Source organism: Anolis sagrei, chromosome 1 (assembly GCF_037176765.1).
Source record: "Anolis sagrei isolate rAnoSag1 chromosome 1, rAnoSag1.mat, whole genome shotgun sequence".
NCBI lineage: Eukaryota > Metazoa > Chordata > Lepidosauria > Squamata > Dactyloidae > Anolis > Anolis sagrei.
This window is the reverse complement of record NC_090021.1, coordinates 220,280,011-220,301,508: the sequence shown is the minus strand read 5'-3', so window position 1 is coordinate 220,301,508 and position 21,498 is coordinate 220,280,011. Positions and strand designations below refer to the sequence as shown.

Below are 21,498 nucleotides of genomic sequence, written 5' to 3'. Positions count from 1 at the left end.
CTCACAATATTTTTCCAATTGGCAAACTCATGAATCAAAGCTGACAAGCTATTAGAAAAGACTTCTGTTTGTTGTTAATAAACTTTACATTACGTTGTACTTCTTTTGGAGTTTTTTCTGTTAATAGAGCATTTTTAATTATTTTATAGGTAACACAGGTGCACAAACATTCCTGCAGGCATGACCTTTCTTCTGGTGTTAATACGTGGACTCCACAAGCTTGGGAAACTGCAGCAACACAGGGCCTGGATTCCAATGGGAAAATAAAAAGTAACTCTGAACAATCTAAAAGGGGCTGTGTTCATTTTGAGAGATTACAAATAGGCAGAAGAAGCTTATAAGTACCAGATCATATAAACAATTTTTTTTCTTACAAGCCAAAGTTCACAAATAATTTTCCCACAGCAATTTTTAAATGAACTCAGTAGTTTCCTTCTTCATGAATGAAGGAGGCCACCATTTTATTTTGGGTATCCCAACTGTGACTGACATAGTATATATTCCACAGGCCAGCCCCGCAGGGATTATTATTTATTATTTTATTTATTTGGTGCATTTGTTAACCGCCATTCTCAGCCCTTCAGGCGACTCATGGCGGTGTACAACATATAAAAAGGCAATTTACAAAAAGACAGTTACAAAACAACATATTAGCAATACAACAATTATAAAGTTACACTAAATAATCCGCTTCGTCTCATAGTGGAATCGTAACCAATCTCATATTCCGTGTTCCATTCCAGTCATCTTTACCACATTATTATAGCACTTAATTAAATGCCTTCTCGAACAGCCATGTCTTAAGGCTTTTTCGGAAGGACATAAGGGAGGGCGCCTGTCTGATGTCTGCAGGGAGAGTGTTCCACAGCCGGGGGGCCACCACCGAGAAGGCCCTCTCTCTCGTCCCCGCCAGACGTGCCTGTGAGGCAGGCGGGATCGAGAGAAGGGCCTCCCCAGACGATCTCAAGGTCCTCGTGGGCTCATAGGCCAAGATGCGGTCCAAAAGGTATTTTGGGCCGGAGCCGTTTAGGGCTTTGAAGGCCAAAACCAGCACCTTAAATTGGGCCCGGTAGCAAATCGGCAGCCAGTGGAGCTGGGACAACAAGGGCGTTGTGTGCTCCCTGCATCCCGCTCCAGTTAGTAACATGGCTGCCGCGCGCTGAACCAGCTGAAGCTTCCGGGCCGTCTTCAAGGGCAGCCCCACGTAGAGAGCGCTGCAGCAGTCAAGGCGGGATGAGACCAGAGCGTGTACCACCGTGGCCAAGTCAGACTTCCCGAGATACGGGCGCAGCTGGCGCACGAGCCTGAGCTGTGCAAATGCTCCCCTGGTCACCGCTGAAACCTGGGGATCCAGGCTCAACGATGAGTCCAGGGTCACACCCAAGCTGCGAACCTGCGCCTTCAAGGGGAGTGCGACCCCATCCAGCACAGGCTGTAACCCTATACCCCGTTCGGCCTTGCGACTGACCAGGAGTACCTCTGTCTTGTCTGGATTTAGTTTCAGTTTGTTCGCCCTCATCCAGACCGTTACAGCGGCCAGGCACCGGTTCAGGACCTCGACAGCCTCCTTAGTAGCAGGTGGAAAGGAGTGACAGAGTTGGACATCATCTGCATACAGATGACACCGCACCCCAAAACTCCGGATGATCTCACCCAGCGGCTTCATGTAGATGTTAAACAGCATGGGGGACAGTATGGAACCCTGTGGAACCCCACAAGTCAAAGGTTGTGGTGTAGAACAGGAGTCCCCCAATAACACCTTCTGGGTGCAGCCCTCCAGGAATGACTGGAGCCACTGCAAAGCAGTGCCCCCAAGGCCCATTTCCGCAAGGCGCCCCAGAAGAATACCGTGGTCGACAATATCGAAGGCCGCTGAGAGGTCCAGGAGCACCAACAGGGACACACTCCCCCTGTCTAGCTCCCGGCGCAGATCATCCACTAAGGCAACCAAGACCGTCTCGGTACCATGTCCCGGTCTGAAACCAGACTGTGCCGAATCCAGATAATCCGTGTCTCTCAAGAATACCTGGAGTTGTGAGGCCACCACGCTTTCCATGACTTTGCCCAAAAAGGGGAGATTGGAAACAGGCCGAAAGTTGTCCAATTTAGTGGGATCCAATAATGGTTTCTTCAACAGCGGTTTTATAATAGCCTGTTTTAGGCTCGCTGGAATCTTGCCTTCCCGAAGGGAGGCATTAACCACCACCGTTACCCACTCAGCCAATCCCCCTCTGGCCTCCCTCAGAAGCCAGGATGGGCAGGGGTCTAGGATGGACGTGGTGGGCCTCATTCCTCCAAGTATCTTGTCCACATCCTCGGGTTTCACAAACTGAAAAGAATCCATCAAAATAGGACAAGCAGGTGCTCTTGTTACATCCTCAGAGACTGCATTTAACGCGGCGTCCAGCCCAGAACAGATCAAGGCGACTTTGTCTGCAAAGAACCGAGCAAATGCTTCACAGCGCGTGACCGAATTGTCAGGGCTCCCGCCTGAGGTGGCGGGAGTTAAAAGACCTCTGACAATCCGAAACAACTCTGCTGGACGGTTCTTTGCAGACGCAATAGTGGCCGCAAAGAAAGTTTTCTTTGCGACTTTTATTGCCGCGGCATATGCCCTAAGAAAGGACACAAACCGTGCTCGGTTTGACTCGCTTGGATCCGAACGCCACACGCTCTCTAGTTCCCTCTTCCTTCGCTTCATCACTGCCAGCTCCTCAGTAAACCAAGGAGCTGGTTTAGCTCGGCTACTTGAGAGGGGACGTTCCGGAGCGATCATGTCAATTGCCCTGGCCATCTCCCCATTCCAGAGAGCGACCAAGGCCTCGACATGGTCACCTACCGAGGTGGCGGGAAAATCCCCAAGAGCCGTCAGGAATCCATTCGGATCCATCAGCCTCCTGGGGCGGACCATCTTAATGGGTCCTCCACCTTTGCAGAGGTTAGGGGGCGCAGTGAGCCTAAATCTGATCAGGAAGTGGTCGGTCCATGGCAATGGAGAGATGGACAGCTCCTCCACACCGCCACCCTGTTCCCATCCCTGACAGAAAACCAAGTCCAATGTATGTCCAGCACAGTGGGTGGGGCCAGATATTTGTTGGGACAGCCCCATGGTTGCCATGGCAGACATGAAGTCCTGAGCCGCACCTGTGAGGGTTGCCTCGGCATGGATATTGAAGTCTCCCAGCACAAGAAGCTGTTGAGACTCCAACGCCAGGCTCGAGACCACCCCCGCTAGCTCAGGTAGGGAGACTGTAGTGCAGCGAGGTGGACGGTACACTAGCAGAATCCCTATTCTGTCCCGGTCACCCACCCTTAGGCAGACGCATTCAGAATTTGTGGTCTGTGGGATGGGGCACCTGGTCAGATGGATGGAATCTCTGTAGACCACTGCGACCCCGCCTCCCCGACCTCCGGATCTCGGTTGGTGCTGCACGGAGAAGCCTGGAGGACAAAGCTGGGTTAGATTTACTCCTCCAGCTTCATCCAGCCAGGTCTCCGTGATGCACGCCAGATCTGCCCGCTCATCCAGGATTAAATCCTGGATAAAGGTCGTTTTTCCGTTGACAGATCTGGCGTTCAGCAGCACCACCTTCAATCCGGAGGGCCCGCCAACCTCGTTACACCAATTTACCCTAGGAGACCGATTTGGGATTGTTAATTTGGATAAGCGGTCCGAATTAAGCCGAATTTGAGGTCTCCTTTTTCCGCATCTCCTCCTTCCCACCACGACCTCTATGGGGGCCCCTCGGCTAGTGGAACACCTCCCCTCCCCTCCTCCGTGCCGCAGTCCATGACCAAGGTCTTAGTCTCTGTTTCGCTAGTTGTTTGGTTTGTTGGCGTTTTTTCTTGCCAATTAACTTGATTTTCTTTATTCCCCCTCCCCTCCTCATTGTTCTTCACGGGCTCCAACCCACTTCCTCCCTTGCCCCTTTCACTAGACAGTAATATCAAGGACAGTATACATAGGAGGGTGGGGGACCACATGGGTGAAAACAGTACACTTCAGTAGGATGGTAGTGATACAGAGTAATAAACGTTTTAGCCGCGAAAGTAAGATGATATCTAAAATGCTAGAGTCTTAAAGTGCAACAATAGTAAACTCCACAGCTACGAGCTACTAGGGCGATTCATAAGGTGCAAGGTCTTAAAGTGCGTCAATTCCCATAAACTGGCCCTCAATACTAACTAAAGTGAGGCAGGAGGGATCGGGAAAGGGGCAAAGTGCAAAAACAGTTTAGCAGCAGAGGCAGGCGCCTTAAGTGCTATGTTACGCTCTTATTTCCAATTAGCAGCAAAGGTAGAGAAGGAACTGTAACGTGCAATGTTCACAATATGTAAACACAGTAAATAGGGAGATTAGCGGTTGGTAAAATGCTGTGATTCAGATGTAATCTATAGACGACTGATGTAAAAATAGCGGATGGATCACTTAGTTCTCCGGAGATGGTCAACACTGCGGTGGTCAGCCCAAGTTGGTCTATATCCAGCTAAGTTGCACAAACAGGCAACGCACTGTCAGTCAATACAAAAAGCGGTCCGCACAACAAGGTCTACACAATATCGGTCTGCACAATATCGATCAACACAAGGACTAAGATTCTGCTTTTTCCCCTAAGAACCTTCCCATGTTTAGAAGAGAGGCATTGTGCAGAGAAAAAAGTAGCTTGCATTCACAATCTTTATTTGCTTCTGTTTATAAAACTTGTTTCTTTGTATAAATGAGTTGAAGTATGACCAAAAATATACTGTGTCGAATGAAAACCGACTCATGTGCCAAGTCCAGGATTCCATCAGTATGTTAAGGATCAATAGAATGGATGAATAGAAATGCATGAAAATTAGCACAGTCTTCCTCCTTGTAGAAACACTCGGCATAATTATGATTTGCTTAGTAGTTTGACTATCTGTTATATATTCTTAAGAAGATTGAAGAGATAAGCAGGGGAGGATCTACTTATTCTTTGGAAACTCCTTTCATCTTAAAGGCACTTCAAGAACTTGCAATTTGCATGTGATCTGTCCTCTGAATTAACTATTCAGAAATCACAAATTTAAATAAGGAAGGAGATGACCAGTGTTGTGACTAGTTCATGAGAACCATATTGGAAGAGCCCCACTGTCATGCATTACTGTGAAGGTAGCAATACTCATGGGGACGTGGTGCTTCTACTCTGCAAAAAGGAACATCTGGAAGGAATCTAGGAAGTTTTGTTACAACTAACAAACAACACTATATCAATGCTGTCCCTTTGTTTTCCTCTTCATCCTATACATATTATTATACTTTGTCACTCTGATCTCACATATTCTTGGGATAGAATACAAAAAACTGCACTCACTTTGGAGCTGCTGTGTTCCTGAGATGTGAACTACAATCCCTTTAGTACTGAAAACATGTTTGTAAAGCTTTAATGCAATATACTAAAACTGACTTTTTCCTCCTCAGTTTCCAGGAAAATCCAGTCAATCATAGTATTTTGCTATGTGTGTTCAATCTACATTGAAATGGCTTTGGGGGAAAGGGGCAAGACTTCCTGAGTTGCAAGTATCCCTATTTTGTTCCCTGATCCTCTCCTGTCAGTAGCACCAAATCTTAACTTCCATTCTCACCTTCCATAGTCACATTTCCAAATTTATTTCAGCTGTCCATTTCATTCTGTGTGAAGAGGACAACAAAGTAGTACTGATTCAGATTTGGAGTGTTGAAAACAATATGCATTCAGAGTATCATGGGTGGGAGTGGCATTAATGGGGTGAATCAGAAGCAGCTCTGGGGCTAATCTGAATTGCTGGTGTACACAGGGTGTCGGATATGTGCTACAAAATAACCCAAGACAGAAATAAAATGATTTGCTCGGAGTCAGAGAGCAACCTGCAGGCTGAGGCCATATTCACAACTCACCTTTTAGTCATGAATGTAGACCTGGCTGAAGGGGTGAATTAAATGTGAGGCCTCCATGTGCATATCCATCCTTCCCTCCAAGGGAGTATTTCATATTTCACAATTACTAAATACCTGCACACACAGGCAAGCATACGCATACACACAGACACAAACTGCAGAAATTTAGGTTGAGGTTATGTAGTATTGCATATGAATGTTCATGTAGTTTATTGAACAGATACACATATGTGAATGGGCACCTCTATTCACAGGTCAACAGACTCTTCACACAGTTAGCCTAAGATATTCCCTGTAACCACAACCATAGCTCTCTTCAGACTGTCATCCCCCTAAACTGTCAGTTTCTCTCCTTAGGAAAGGGTACAATGCTCACAGGCATTTACTGATCCCATTTACTGGTCTCCATCAAGGTCCAGCAGTGCCACCTTCTGTCCCCAACTTTCATAGTATGACAGTTTCTTAGACGAGTCATGGAAAACACAAACACCTGCATTTTCTTTTCATTTGTTATCTCTTTCTTCCTCCTACTTTGGGTATGAAGACTGGCAACTAGAAATGGAATTGTTTCCTATTTGGTAGTGGGATTAGACAAGCCTGCATTTTGTCCCCTTATCTATTTAAGTTGCATGCTGAACATGTCATACATAAAGCAGGGTTAGACTTGGAGGAAAAAGGCATGAAAACTGGAGAATACAATGTTAAAAAAATAAGATGTGCAGATGACATCATCCCACCAACTATACAACCTTTCTGTGGTGGTGTATTGTGTGTTCCTGCAAGGCAAGAAACTATGCTGATGGCAACAGTGCTCCAGGTTGGGTCTCCCTTGTGAAATAGGTTTTTACTGAGGAGGCAGTCTTAATATATCCAACTGCTGCTGGGCAGTAGCACTAGTAGAGGGTAACAATGACAGAGGATCCCTCAAAAACAGTGGAAGTGACACCTTATCTAAAATGGGATAGGACTGTAAAGAAGGAGTTTTCCAAATAACTTTAACTATGAAAATTGTATGATGAGACAATCCAAAATGACAGAAGATGGGACCCCCATCTTAATGATGGGTCTTAATGATCTACTGGGTCTTAATGATCTACTGGGATAGAGCGGAGAACACCTACAAGTAGCACTGTGGCCAATGATGTAAGTAGACTCAAGCTGAAAGTGAGCAGGAATTGGACATTTTGAGTCAGATAATTATATTGTCCTTTACACAGGAGATGTAAATCTTAAAAGAAGAAATGGGTTGGTATTAATAATGAGGAGAAATATAGCAAAAGCAGTCCACAATTATAATACAAAATCTGACCAAATCATATCAATAATTCTTTAGGAAAAGTCATTAGAATAATCAGATATCGATATAATCATATGCCAGTGTTATGTTCCAACTACTGAGGCAGAAGGAGGAGAAATTCTATCTTGTAGTCCAGAAGGAAATGGATTAGGCATCAAAACAAGACTGCCTGTTAATCACATGTGAGCCGGAAATAGAATACTCTTTGAATGTACAAGGCCAACAGTATTTTCATTACAAACACATTCTTGAAGCCCTCTGTATACATGGACATCACCTGATGGCAAATATAGAAATCAAGTAAATGACATAATTGGAAACAGAAGATGTAGAAGCTTACTATCTCTATAAAAATGTGATCAGGAGCCGATTATGGCACCAACTATGCAAAATAGATTTATACTATTAAACCTAATTGACTGGGGGCTAGAAAAATTTTGGTCTGAAGCTGGAGACATTGTCAGAAAGGAAGTAAAAAAAAGACAGCCAAAAAGAAAGCGCCTCACTAGAGGACTTCTACAGATATCAAGGACTGCTTTAAAGGTCTGTAAATGGAACAAATCAAGCCTGAATTCTTCCTAAAGCCAAGATTACTAAATTGAGATTGTCATGTCATGAAAAGACATGATTTATTAGAAAAGATAATAATACTTGGTAAAGTAGAAGTAGGAAAAACCATTTTAAAATGTATTACTGAAAGAAGCCTTGGCCCCGAATCTTCCAGCCCTGAGTAAGACTGTTGATGGCAAGGTAACTTAGACATCTCTCTTTTGCACTCACTGTAATTCGAAATTGACTTCAAGGCAGTTTTAACAAAAATTGGCAACAAACCACATCTCTGCATATTATCTACACTGGCAATGGTTACTTTTGATCCTTCATTTATGTCTCTTGGGGCCATGCAAAGTACCCTAAAATGGTATCCAAACTGTGTGAACTGTCTCTATGCCCTTTAATCTATCGATAGAACAAAAGATTGTGAAGTTACTGGAACAATTTGTCTGAATAGCTTTGGTGGTTTTTCTTAGATCTGAGCTACTGGCATGGGCCAATATTCTGCCCAAGAATGGCAACATTTCTATTTTTAGTCTTCAAATCTCCTATGCCATTACCCTCACCCGCCAATCCTTTTGGTTCTCAAGACTCCAGCATATCCTAACACTTTTCAGAAATGTTAGGACCCAGTTTGATGCCTTTTCTTGTATGCATTGAACCACTACAATCAAGCAAGGATTGAGAAGGGGGGTGGGGGAAGAGACAGAATACATTCTGCACATAATACTTTGTCTCTTAACCCAACCTTAAAAATATATCAAGTTACTCAATCTGCTCATGTGGTACTGGAGAACCTATTTGCATTTCCTAATTAAACATCATTACCCAAATGAATGAATATCGTTTTACAGCATGAGACTAACATCTGCCCCTCTTTGCAAAAACACATACTGAAGAGCAGGATTTAAAGACAACCAAACAGCACTGCTGTTTACATATCAGTAAATTTCCATCAAAATGTGCTTTTTCTACAGTGAGGAGAATGAGACTCATCATCTGAAATATTTAGTTTCTGGAAAACATTTAAATATACCAGAGGAATCTGTTTGCCAGAGCCTTACAATAAGGCAGCCAAATAATGCCTAGCCTGAATCCTTTGCAGACACACATGCTCCGCGGCATTGACCATTTATGGTGATTAAAATATTGTGTTGGCTCTGAGACTAATAAATCAACTGAACTGAAGGAAAAGATTTAACTCACAATGTGCTAGTATGCTGAACCAACAGAAGAAACATTGCATAAATGTATATAGGCCAAGGTTTCACGCAGCAATTTTCAAATGTGATTATGTACTTCACATGGTTTACCTCTATTCTGGTTTATGTCTACCTTCCCAATTTTGATAGTGTTTTAGCTCTGGTCGTTCCAAGGGAGCAGGGTGGGTTCACTGAACACTAAAATAGGATATGCAAGTTCATCTGGTTTCTTTTTCTCTTACAAAGCATTTTATGAAATTGAAATCTTACAGCTTATTGGCTGAGATCTAAAGAAGAAAAAAGTAGAAATCTTATTGAGATCAACGCAACCTAGGCAGATACAATTCTTTCTCCCCTTAAGTCCCTTGTCTTCAGCTTTCCATTTTCTGCATACACACAATTAATCCAGAAACAATTTCTGGAGAAAACTATATCACAATTATCTTCAAAGCCATCTGGAGTGACTGGATGTGTTGGTGGTGAAATATCCCTTTATAACAGCATTTCTCAACCTGGGGGTTGGGACCTCATGGGGTCATGAGGGGGTGTCGGAGGGCTCACCAAAGACCATCAGAAAACACAGCATTTTTTGGTGGTCCTGGAGGTTCTGTGTGAAAAATTTGGCCCAATCCCAGCAACCTCAACTCCCAAATGTCAAGGTCTATTTTCCCCAAACTCTACCAGGGTTCACATTTGGGCATATTGAGTATTCATGCCAAGTTTGGTCCAGATCCATCATTGTTCGAGTCCACAGTGCTTTCTGGATGTAGGTGAACTGCAACTCCAAAACTCAAGGTCAATGCCCATCAAACTCTTCCAGTATTTTCAGTTGGTCATGGGAGTTCTGTGTGCCAAGCTTAGTTCAATTCCATTGTTGGTGGATTTCAGAACTATAAATCCCAGCAATTACAACTCTCAAGCAACAAAATCAATCCCCAACCCCACCAGTATTCAAATTTGGGCGTATCGGGTATTTGTGCCAAATTTGGTCCAATGAATGGAAATGCATCCTGCATATTAGATATTTCCATTACGAATTGTAACAGTAGCAAAATTGCAGTTATGAAGTAGCAACGAAAATAATTTTATGGTTGGGGTTCACCACAACATGAGGAACTGTTGCGACATTAGTAAAATTCAGAACCACTGCTTTAGAAAGAGAAGCTTCTATCTAATTCATAAATATAAAAAACAAGTACAATTCAACATCTGTGCAATTCAATCTCCTACTCTACAGTTTTAAACCAAACAGTCCAGAAATTGTTGCAGCAATTGCATTAACTTTTCCAGACACGAACCAGCTTTTTGCTAAGCTTTGAGGACTATTAAGGATGATAGAGTTTAATGTTAATATTGAAAATCAATCCAATACTGATTCTGTTTCCTCAAAAGAATCCCAAAATTCACCAAGTTTACTTTTTCCTCTCATAGAAAACACTGATGGGTGTGCATCTTGACTTTTTCTAAAAAAAATTAGACATATACCCTTGTCTCAATGGGAAAATGCTATCTCGTTTTTATTTTACATATGCACTGCAGAATGCTTTGGGAATATAAACTTACCAAGACTATATTGGAAACCTATTATTTCTAACTTCTAATTGAAATCTGAAATTTATTTAAGATTCTGTCTGGGTCCGAAAGAGATAACCAGTTTTCCAGTTTGGAGGGGTGTGGGGGGGGGGGGGGGGGACCCCAAGAAATTACATCTGGAGAGCTTTTAGTTTAATCAAAATAAAAAGGAAAGTCTGTTGCAGGCACAAGGTTCATGATGAGTCCTGGATCACTGCGTTTTAATTTAATAACCTGATCAACAGTAAAGGGTTATTTTCAAAAGGGTGACATGGGAAAGATGCCAAATGAGAGTTACACTTCCCATTAGCAATACAGCTGATTTCAAATAATGAAAAACATCAGTGCAGAAATGAAAACAAACATTTCCTAAAAATAATTTCTTAGACCCATAACATTTCAAATTAAAACTGTGGAGGGCCATGCAAAGAAAAACTACATTTTGAAGAGCCCTCCATTCGACATACAGAAGGCAAGTAGAGTGTAAGCTAGAACTTACTTTAACATTGGTGTTGGGACAATTAGGAGATGATGGGCATATTAAAGAGCAACATGTGTGTGTGTGTGTGTACACAAGTTAATTCAACCACACATACATGCATGCATGCATGCATACATACATACATACATACATACATAGAGAGAGCATTTATACCTCATCATTCAGCCAAAATGGCTCCCAGAGTGGTTTACAATCTAAAACATGAGGACTGAGGAAAGAGCAGGAATCTGGAAACATGTCCAGTGCTTCCATCTGGTCAGGTTTTCTGAGTTCAGATTCAGTGGTTATGATCTGATGATGCAAACAGGATGATTGAATCAATCTGTCTCACCACACGTTACTGAGCTCCTTGCTCATTTTGACAGAAAATATCTACCTGATATTAATTGATTTACAGTCAGAGAGACTGCATTTAAAGCCACTGCAGAGCACCCTGGAATTAGTGACATATCATAACTGCCCCACTAGGAGGGTAAGGGATTTCAGCATGTGGTATCTGTAGATATTTCTGGAGGAAACAGATTATCTGGACCCATTTCTATCTAGTTTCAGGCCATGTTGTGCTATTGAAATAGACTTGGTTGCCCTGGATCAAAGACATTGATTTTGATACAATTGTGCATGGAATCCTACTTCTTAAGTCTGGGGTGGGAAAGCAGTACGGGGGGACATCTGATCAGTCTTATGGCCATGAAGTTATAGGGAGCAACAGGATGATATCAGTATGCTGATAACAGTGAGCTTTATGTCTCCTAGTTATCTGTCGGTTAGATGCTGGATTAGTGTTTGAACGGTGTAATGAGCTGGATGAGGGTTAGAAACTGGTTTAACAACCTCTCTTGGATGGGGTCAAGACATTGTGCCTAGTTTATGTGTATTCCTAGGTCTCTGTCTGGAGGCACGGCTGGACTTTCGGATTACTTGTAATCTACTTCCACTGCTTTTGGAGTGTTTGGAAACCTCACTTGGTCCATAGAATCGAGTCCAGATTATAAACTGGGACTGGTATGAAGAAAGAGACAACTCCCTTTTCGCAACAGCTTCATTGGCTGCCGGTCCATTTTCAGCACAATTCAAACTGTTATAGGGCTCAGACACAGATTATTTGAAGGACCGTATTTTACAATTTTATCTTATTTATCCTATATACAGTACAACCCCTTATGTGGATGGAGAAACAGGAAATTATGGGTAATACAGAACCCCATTGAAATGAATGACTTCTGCTAGAAGTTACCATATAGTGAGGAAAGAAACCTAGAAAATTCCCAAGTATCCCTTCTAGAAATTTTCTAAGTCCTGTAGGATGATTCTATGGTAGATTTTGGTAAAAAGGTAAAGGTAGTCCCCCGACATTAAGTCCAGTCATGTCTGACTCTGGGGTGTGGTGCTCATCTCCATTTCTAAGCCAAAGAGCCAGCGTTGTCCATAGACACCTCCAAGGTCATGTGGCCAGCATGACTGCATGGAGCGCCGTTAGATTTTGGTAGTAGTATAAAATTCCCTGGAGGCCCTAGAAAATTCTTAGAGAACACATATTATGTAGGTCATGGGCAACAGACACCATGGATACCAGTCCTATGGGTACAAGGATCGTACTATAGTTTGGAATTATTTTAACTACAGTACGATAATAATCTAAAACAATATATTTAACTTTGCTTTTACTGTTCAAAAAGTTATGTTGTTTTGAGTTCTTCGAATTGTGTTTATGATATACCACTCTCAGATCCTTTGATCTGGGACAGGATTTAGGGAATGATACAAGTATTTTTAAAAGGCTCCTTTAAAAAAGAGAAGTAAAACCATTTTCAAAATTGATACTAAGAATTCTAATTTTTAAACCACCTTGAGATGCTGAATGGATTGATTTTTGGCAACTAGCTTTTTATTGTGAATTGTAATACAACTGCTTTTGGTAATCGTGTTCTTTATGCCAAGTCAGTCTAGGTTTCAATAGTCCTACAAATGTAGAGCACCGGGATTATGGCGCAGCTGGCTGAATGTCAGCTGCATTAAGATCACTCTGACCAAAAGGTCATGAGTTCGAAGCCAGCCCAGGTTGGAGTGGGTTTCCAACCAATTGTGTGTAGCCTGTTGTCGACCTTTGCAACCCGAAAGACAGTTGCATCTGTCAAGTAGGAAAATAAGGTACCACCTTAAAGTGTGGGGAGGCTAAATTAACTGATTTATGAGGCCATAAAGAAGACTCCAGCAAAGCATTCCAGCGGGGGAGCATGCGGGGAATGTGGAAGTGCTTCATCAGCGTCCCAGATGGACGATGAAAGCAACAGCTCCCCTGGCGGCCAGAAAAAGGTTAAATATAGCCTCTGTGTATGTCTGTATATGTTTGTATGTCAAAAATTGGCATTGAATGTTTGCCATATATGTGTACACTGTAATCCGCCCTGAGTCCCCTGCGGGGTGAGAAGAGTGGAATACAAAAGCTGTAAATAAATAAATAAATAAATAAATGATGTACTCATATCTTTGCCCATACTTGCCCTCTTTCCAGGATGCCTATTTTCAAACCCCTGTTGTACCATGAAATTAACTGGGCAATTTTGGATCAGTGAATCTCTCTCAGCTTGATTTACTGCACAAAACTGCTTTAAGGATGAAATGGAAAAGATGGCCATGTATAATGCTTGACCTCACAAGATGGAATCAATAATCAATAACAAACAGAACTATAATTCACAAGATTCATATGAGGTATTTTCCTAATATGACACAATCACATCAGAGTTCAGATCTGTGGCATTTGAACATTCTAAAACAACACAAGTAAACACTGCAACCTTTCAATTAGCAACCTCAGTTATTAGACATAGAGTGCTTGAAGTATTTTAACACAATTTCTATATTTTTCTGTCTTGTCATACAGCTAAAAAGGGCTCCCGAGTAACAATTACTGCAATGAATGGACTAGAACACACAGTCATTCTTGGAGAAATCAATGAAATTATTCACTTAATATGTGGGCCACCTGGTGGTGAAAGCCACATAGCATAGTCCCTAATAAGGATGCACAATTGTCTACAGGGCCACTTTATGTATGTTTGGAAACCCCTACACAGATATGTTGCACACATAATTTGAGTAACAGAGCAACCATGAAGGTCCATCTCATCGTCCTCTCTAGTTCTTCCAGGTTGCAGAACACATGAATTTTTGTGAGTGAATATACTGAGCAAACAAACTGAATTAAGTACTTTAAAAGTAAGAAAAAAGTATTCCATCTGAAGTCAGGGCAGATAAGTAAACCAGTCTTCCAATTGCTGGTTTGTATATCGTGTGTGTATGTGCCTTCAAGTGGCCTGTTGGCTTATAGGATTTTATGGAATTGTCTTGTCAAGGGAATACTCAAAAGGAGGGTTGCCAGATTCGTCTTCTTAAATATGGATTGGAGCACTCCTTCTAAAACTGTATATCTCCATAGCTCAATGTTGGGGTCCTGAAAATTTTGTCAATGGTAAAGGTTTTCTGAATGTTACCTAGTGGCTGTTTTAGACATTTACATGAATCTGTTGTGCAGTGCTTACAGTGGACTCAGCAAAAGATGCTCCAGCTGTACTTCATAAAAAGGAAAATTAACTTATTTAGCAAGCCTTGCAAATGCTGAGTATTATCAGTGCAGTAAATATGATGTTTATACCTGTTTTGTGCACCTACATACACAAGTGTCACATAAACATTTATCAGGCCAAAAGGGTTTGTGAGTGGAAAAGTTTAAGAAGCCCTGGCCTAGAGTACCTGGTATATGTTGGTGGCTGCCCATCCAAGTACTAATCTGCCCCTGCTTAAGTTTCAGGCACAATCTGTTGCCTCTAATTGCGGCCTTGGTATGCATGCTGTGTTGATCTTTATCAAACTGGATAATTTGGGACATTGAATATTGCTGTTTTAATGTATATTTGAACACATCTCCACTCTATAGATATACACAGAACATAAACACTGTTGCTTAAAACCGAGGATGGATTCTTACATGTCTCCACCTTACCTAAACCACAGTGTCTTTCTCTGTGACTTCTTCTCATATTATGCTTGTGCATGCACACACTCAAATGTAATCAGTAAGCTCTAGGCAAGCACAAATAATATGCTTCTGGAAAAAAAAACACAGAAAGGTGCTTTCCACTGACACATTGTCAGCATACCACAAAGCCTTTTGACATGGCAGTGGTATGTGTCACCTTTACAAACAGAGAAGGCAGGAACATATCCAGGAAAATGTTGCCACAGTAAAAATAACAGTAATTTTCCATTTTCCAAGTAATAACTAACTGCACAGGCCACCAACAGCTTTTGTGTTAGAGGCTCATGATTTTAGGATCTACTATCATGCTTTGGCATCCAGGACACAACTTCCTATTGTTGGGCAACACATGGAAAGAAGGGGTGCAATTATTTATAGGGAAAGCACTATTCACATCCATAAATGACAACTTTCTCCACAAAGTTATTACTTCTAAAAGTGCATACAACATTCTGCTCCTGGGAGGTGACTGAGTTTTGGTGGATGACAGAGTGAAGCAGACTGAAGGGGATGCAACACACACATATCCATCTGTGCACAGATTTAAGACTAAGGGTGATTTCACATCTACCTGCAAAAGTGTGCATACACACAGTATTTTGATGAAGGGTACTACCCATAAACTACTGACTATATCACTGATAACTGCTTAAAGTGGCAACATCTATGAAGTGTCTGAGAGAAATACACAGCCACTGAAACCAAGCAGAACTTCCACAACATTTAGAAAAGACTCCTACCTGAAAATGACACGTTTTTCTCCTTGAACTCATAGAAACCCGTTTTGTAGCCAGCATCTATCTTTTCTGCTGTGATAAACTGGTCACAGCAGTCTCTTTGGAAAGCTTTCAGGTCCTTTAATCTGCTTGCCTGCCGACCAATGAATGGCTGCTATAATCAGATTAGGAGGGCCATGGCTATCTAACATCCAACATTTAATGCAGGAAAGCTATATAAATATCAGCAGGCAGCTCTCTGCCTTTTGATCCTAAAGGGTTAAAAGGTGAGTAGAAGACAGTGTTGTGGCATGATTTTTCATTCACCAGAAAATGTAGGAAAGAAGGACTTAAGGACACCCTGAAGGATGATACTTCTCACTTGGGGTGCACATACATTATAGAATTAACCAAGTTTGACACCACTTTATCTGGCGTGACTCAATGTTATGGAATCCTGGGACTTGTAGTTTAGTGAGGCACCAGCACTCTTTAGCAGAGAAGAAGAAAGACCCTATAAAACTCCAGCATCCAGAATTCCACATTGAGCCATGGCACATAAAGTGATGTCAAATTGCATTCATTCACGAGTGTAGATGTGTCCTTGGTGTCTCAACCGAGAAGCAGGTGCTATCAGATGGTTAGCTGGCATTAGGTACCAATGGTTAGCAGGCAACAGGTAAAATCAAGAGCTATGAAAAGTACAAATTAATCAAGGCCTTTGTGAATTATATCCATTCAATGGCAGGAAGTGATAGATTGGAATAATAAAAAAACATTGGACCCTGCTATTATGAAAATAATGTAAGATGAAGTGCAAGTATAATACATCAAGCTTTCTATAAAACATAGATGAGTGAACCCCAACTATTATTTCCTTTCAAAAACTGGACAGAAATTGCTTTTTACACTAGGACATCTCATCTCCAATGATTTTTGCAATCAAATGCCAAGAGCCTGCAATCAGAAACGCTGACTTAAGCATATGTCAAAGTACAATAAATTATGTTGCGAATGCCAGAAAACTTAAAAGTAGAGGTGCCTGGTGGCGTCTTGGGTCAATGAATACACCCTGGGTTTAATTGCAGAATTTAGTAGTCATGCAAAGTAATCAACCAATGCTGGTAATAGGTAATAGGTTTCATCTACTTTAAAGTTCTGATTCCCTGCCCCACCAACAAAAAAGTAACAAGCTGCCACTGGATAAAATAACACAACATACGGAAATGCGGTTCCCTGTACTTTTTATATTTAGATAGGCATCTACTTGATGATTGAATGATTATGCAAAAATGTGGTTTTTTAAAATGGTGTATATGCTGCCCATCCATCCTTATTGCTATCTTTTAAAATTTGTTTTATACTATTTAAATTACAGGTGTTTTAATATGCTGTCTGATTTAATATCATTTGTACACTTTTAAAATTCAATCATTAATTGCATCACATTTCAACTGCAGTATGTCCTATGTAGAGAGAAAGGGATGATATATATTAAATATGGGATGTGTGAATTTCAAGATCACGGTTCCTAGTTGCCTGGGAAATGTGAGATACAGTGCACTCAACACAAAATAAATGAGACTGGGTGGACATGGTGAATACAAAGGCTAACTTGAATATATCTGACACGCATGCATCCATGTAACATAGATGTGTAATGTTTGGAGGGTCATTTTCTAGGAGCGGCAACCTGAATGAGGGGAACTCTTTACACGCAAGCTATTTTTATAACCAGTTGTCAGAACATCTCCTTTTGTGCCGATAATATGCTTTCAGTTTAGAACTTGATCCCATAATCCAGTGGAATTTAGATAGCCAGACTTTCCTTTTTTATGTTATTTTCCATTTGGTTTACAAGCTGCTTATATGGGCCTTTTACAACACTGTTAATGTCAAAGCCTTTGGTTCAGTTCGGTAATTCTTACCTCTTTTATGTACATATACATAAAAAAATAAAAATGGAAAAAGCTCTGAAGGATTGCTTGGGGGAAAGTATGAGGGCCACTTTAAAGACACTTAGACACAGGTAAACTTCACCAAATGATCATTGCACATGCTATTGCTGCTTCATAATTTGCATAATCACTGAGCCAAGAAGGGGTGGGGGTGGGGGGCAGGGTTGTGCTCTTGTGTGGCACAAGTCACAAAGAGGGGATGAGAATGTCCCAGGCTTGGTCTGTGGCCACATAAGGAAACAAGCCTGTGGCAACCAAGCCAGGCTTTGTTTAGCCAAAGTCTAGATGGAAGGCTTTGGGAAATGTAGGTATCCTTCTTTGTATTCTGAAATGACAAATGGGACACATAACTGAAACAAAATAAAATAGTAGTTCTGAGCTAAATTAACAAGTATTTGAAGTCCATGATAACTGACAATTTGAAAAGCAGAAATTCAACACATGGGAACTATTAAAAAACATTCAGGAGAGGAGAGTCAGTGCTCAGGGAACTGCTGAACCCTCCAATTACGAGCCCTACACACGTGCGTTTTATGTTTCATATGTGGTCTATTTGTCTTAATTTGAGAAAAAGGCAAGACATAAAGTTCAACGGTCATTGTTGTTATATCAGTTTCACAGTCTACAAGGTATTGCTGGAATTTTGGACCACCAATGATTCAGACTCTATCAAATAATCTAGGAACAAGTGTGGTCTTGTCAAATAATGTCTTTTATGTCCCCATTATTGGCAACTTTTTCAGATGTTGGGTGATTGTAAATTATATACTTCAATGAATCATTATGACCACTTTCTCATGGAATTTCTTATATCCAGTCCACATGATCTTCCTGTATAAAGTGACAAGGTGGTCATAAGATTGAACTTTTCCTTTATACAGAAGACTTTCAGCATCTATGGTTGCTCTTTTAAATATTTGCCTTGTTTGAAGTATCTATTCTTGAGCAGTAAATATATGCCCATCAGCTGTTGTTGCTGCTGCTGCTATTGTTATTATTACTATGCTCACATTCTGTGCCCATTTCCTTTCTCAGCTTTGACTTACATGCTTTTAATACATTGAAGATGCAATGTTTTGTTTTACCAAGCTTCATGGTAAATTTTCATAATTTTCTTTCTATACACATATTTTATTTCTTCAATTTTAAATGCAGTACTAATGGGCCTGGTACCCACCATTTCATAGAGTTGGAAGAGACCTTGTGGGCCATCCAGTCCAATCCGCTGCCAAGAAGCAGGAAAATCACATTCAAAGCACCCCCAACAGATGGTCATCCAGCCTCTGTTTAAAAGTCTCCAAAGAAGGAGCTTCCACCACACCCTGGGGCAGAGAGTGCCACTGCTGAACAGCTCTCACAGTTAGGAAGTTCTTCCTCATATTCAGGTGGAATCTCCTTTCTTGTAGTTTTAAACCATTATTTTGCATCCTAGTCTCCAGGGCAGCAGAAAACAAGCTTGCTCCCTCTTCCCTATGACTTCCCCTCACATATTTATACATGGTCATCACATCTCAGCATTCTCTTCTGCACGCCAAACATGCCCAGCTCTTTAAGCTGCTTGTCATAGGACTTGTTCTCTGGACCCTTGATCATTTTAGTCATCCTCATTTGGACATCTTCCAGCTTGTCAACATCTCCCTTCAATTGCAGTGCCCAGAACTGGATACAGTATTCCAGGTGTAGTCTTACCAAGGCTGAACAGAGGGGTAGCATGTCTTCCCTGGATCTAGACACTTAACAACATCTGACAAAAATATGTCCTATTTGGGAATTTCCTGTTTGAGATAACTTTATGGTAACTTCTGGGGGAAATCATTTATTTCTTTAGTGTTTGCTATTATCAAGTGTCCTGTTTCCATGGTAAGTTCAGGAACATATTTCTGTAGATTCTTTCCCTCTAACATGATAGAATCAACTGACACAATATGATGTTGATGATGATAATGACAATGACTGACATTATTCCTACAGCTGGATTCTGTAGAAAAGCTGCTTGCAGAAAAGTATACCTCCCATTCCCTCTGCCAAGAGTCCTGTTCTTCCATATCTTCACATTACTCAATACAAATAGGAATGTGTAATGGTCTTAATCCTGAGTGGAATTAAGAAGAAAACTCTGAAGCTACTGACTGGCCTTCTTCTTCCTCCAGAAATTGGGCTATTTCAGAAGAAGGAATTGGCCAAACCACCTCTGAACATTCCTTCCCTAAGAAAACCCTACAAAATTCATGGTTCACCATAAGTCAGCAGATGACTTGAAGCCACAAATACACAGACATTTATACAAAATTAAAGCATATAATATGACCCTACAAAGAGTGTTTGAATCAAAGAAAGATAAGTGGGAGAGAGCAGAGCAGGGTTATTCTTTCACAAATTACCTAACCATAGCAAAATTCTTCTTTCCCAAATTACCTAACCAGATCATATTATTCCCCAAATTACCATTACTGGTCATTACAATATTAACCATACACTACTTCATAAAGTATACATGACAATAATAACAACAGCATCCAAGGCAACGATCCAAATTGGGAATGCTAACTGAGCTTCTCCATAACTTATCAATAAACAAATTGTTATTCCCCCCCATCCCCACCCCATGCAAATTAAAAAATCAGGTCAAAACATATATACTAACTTTTCAAATAACAGAACTCCCACATAAAAAATCCATATGACTCTCCAAAATGCCACTTTGTAAATTAGCTAATCAAAATGGAAGAAAATATAGTTGTTGTGCTTAAATAACCTAAAGGTACTAAATCCCACTTGATTTTTGACAACTTAGGTTAATAGTTGAATGAGAGACCAGATGCTGTAGACTATATTTTGGGGGGGGGGGGGGGCTGTCAAAACCACTTCTGACTATTATTTGTCTAAGAAACCCCAATGAAATTAATGGAATCACCACAGGTCAACAGGCAACTTGAAGGCACATATACATGTATCTCCCAAGATACAACATGATTTTATGTCATTCAGGTCAACTGATTAACGCTGTTTCCATCCCCAGATTCTACTTCCATATGCAATCCTTCAGAAGCCAAAATGCAAGGCAAAACCAATGTTCTGAATTCAATCCATATCCTCTTTCCCCTAAACTGTACATCATTCCCTTTCAAAACACTCACCTTTGACAGTAACTTGAGCACTGCAGGATGCTCTTCCAGCATTATTTTCTGCCAAACAAGTGTAAAGCCCATCATCTTCTGGTAAGGCATCTTGAACAGTCAACTTTGCAATGCCATCTTCAAAGACAGAATGTGCATACTGAATCGGCCGATCTACAGAAGAAAAACCAAGAAATGGCTGAACATCTTTTTAAATGAGTCTAGTATTCATTGCTCTGCTATATGATTTGCTTATGGTTTTACAATTCATTTACATATTCACTGCTATCAACTTCGCTGGACCGGCCACATTGTCCCAATGCCCAATCCTCATCTCCCAAAGCAGTTACTTTATTCTCAGCTTAAGAACAGAAAACAGAATGTTGGTGGACAGCAAAAGATGCTAAAAAATGGCCTTAAATCTAACCTAAAAAATGTGAAATACACACCGAGAACTGGGAAGCCCTGGCTCTAGAGTGTTCTAATTGAAGGTCAGCTGTTACCAACAGTGCCATGGTTTTTGAGGAGGCAGGAATAGCAGGCAAAACGTACCAAGAGGAAGGTGCGTCAAGAAAATCTTTGTTGGGACCCCCTTCCATCTGGAAATGTATGTCCTCATTGCAAAAGATCATGCGGATC

The 21,498-nt window shown here is 41.2% G+C and overlaps 1 protein-coding gene across 3 annotated transcripts in view; it reads right to left on the bottom strand.

Moving 5' to 3' along the window:
* MYLK (myosin light chain kinase) overlaps positions 1-21,498 on the bottom strand; it is a 250,329-nt gene that overhangs the window by 105,870 nt on the left and 122,961 nt on the right. For 2 of the 3 annotated variants that reach the window (XM_060774888.2, XM_060774879.2), the window contains exon 11: positions 20,881-21,033. In XM_060774888.2, coding sequence (XP_060630871.2) covers positions 20,881-21,033 — 153 coding nt within the window. Of the gene's footprint in view, positions 1-15,809; positions 15,914-20,880; positions 21,034-21,498 lie in introns of those variants that run through there. The other variant, XM_060774896.2, reaches the window with a different exon arrangement.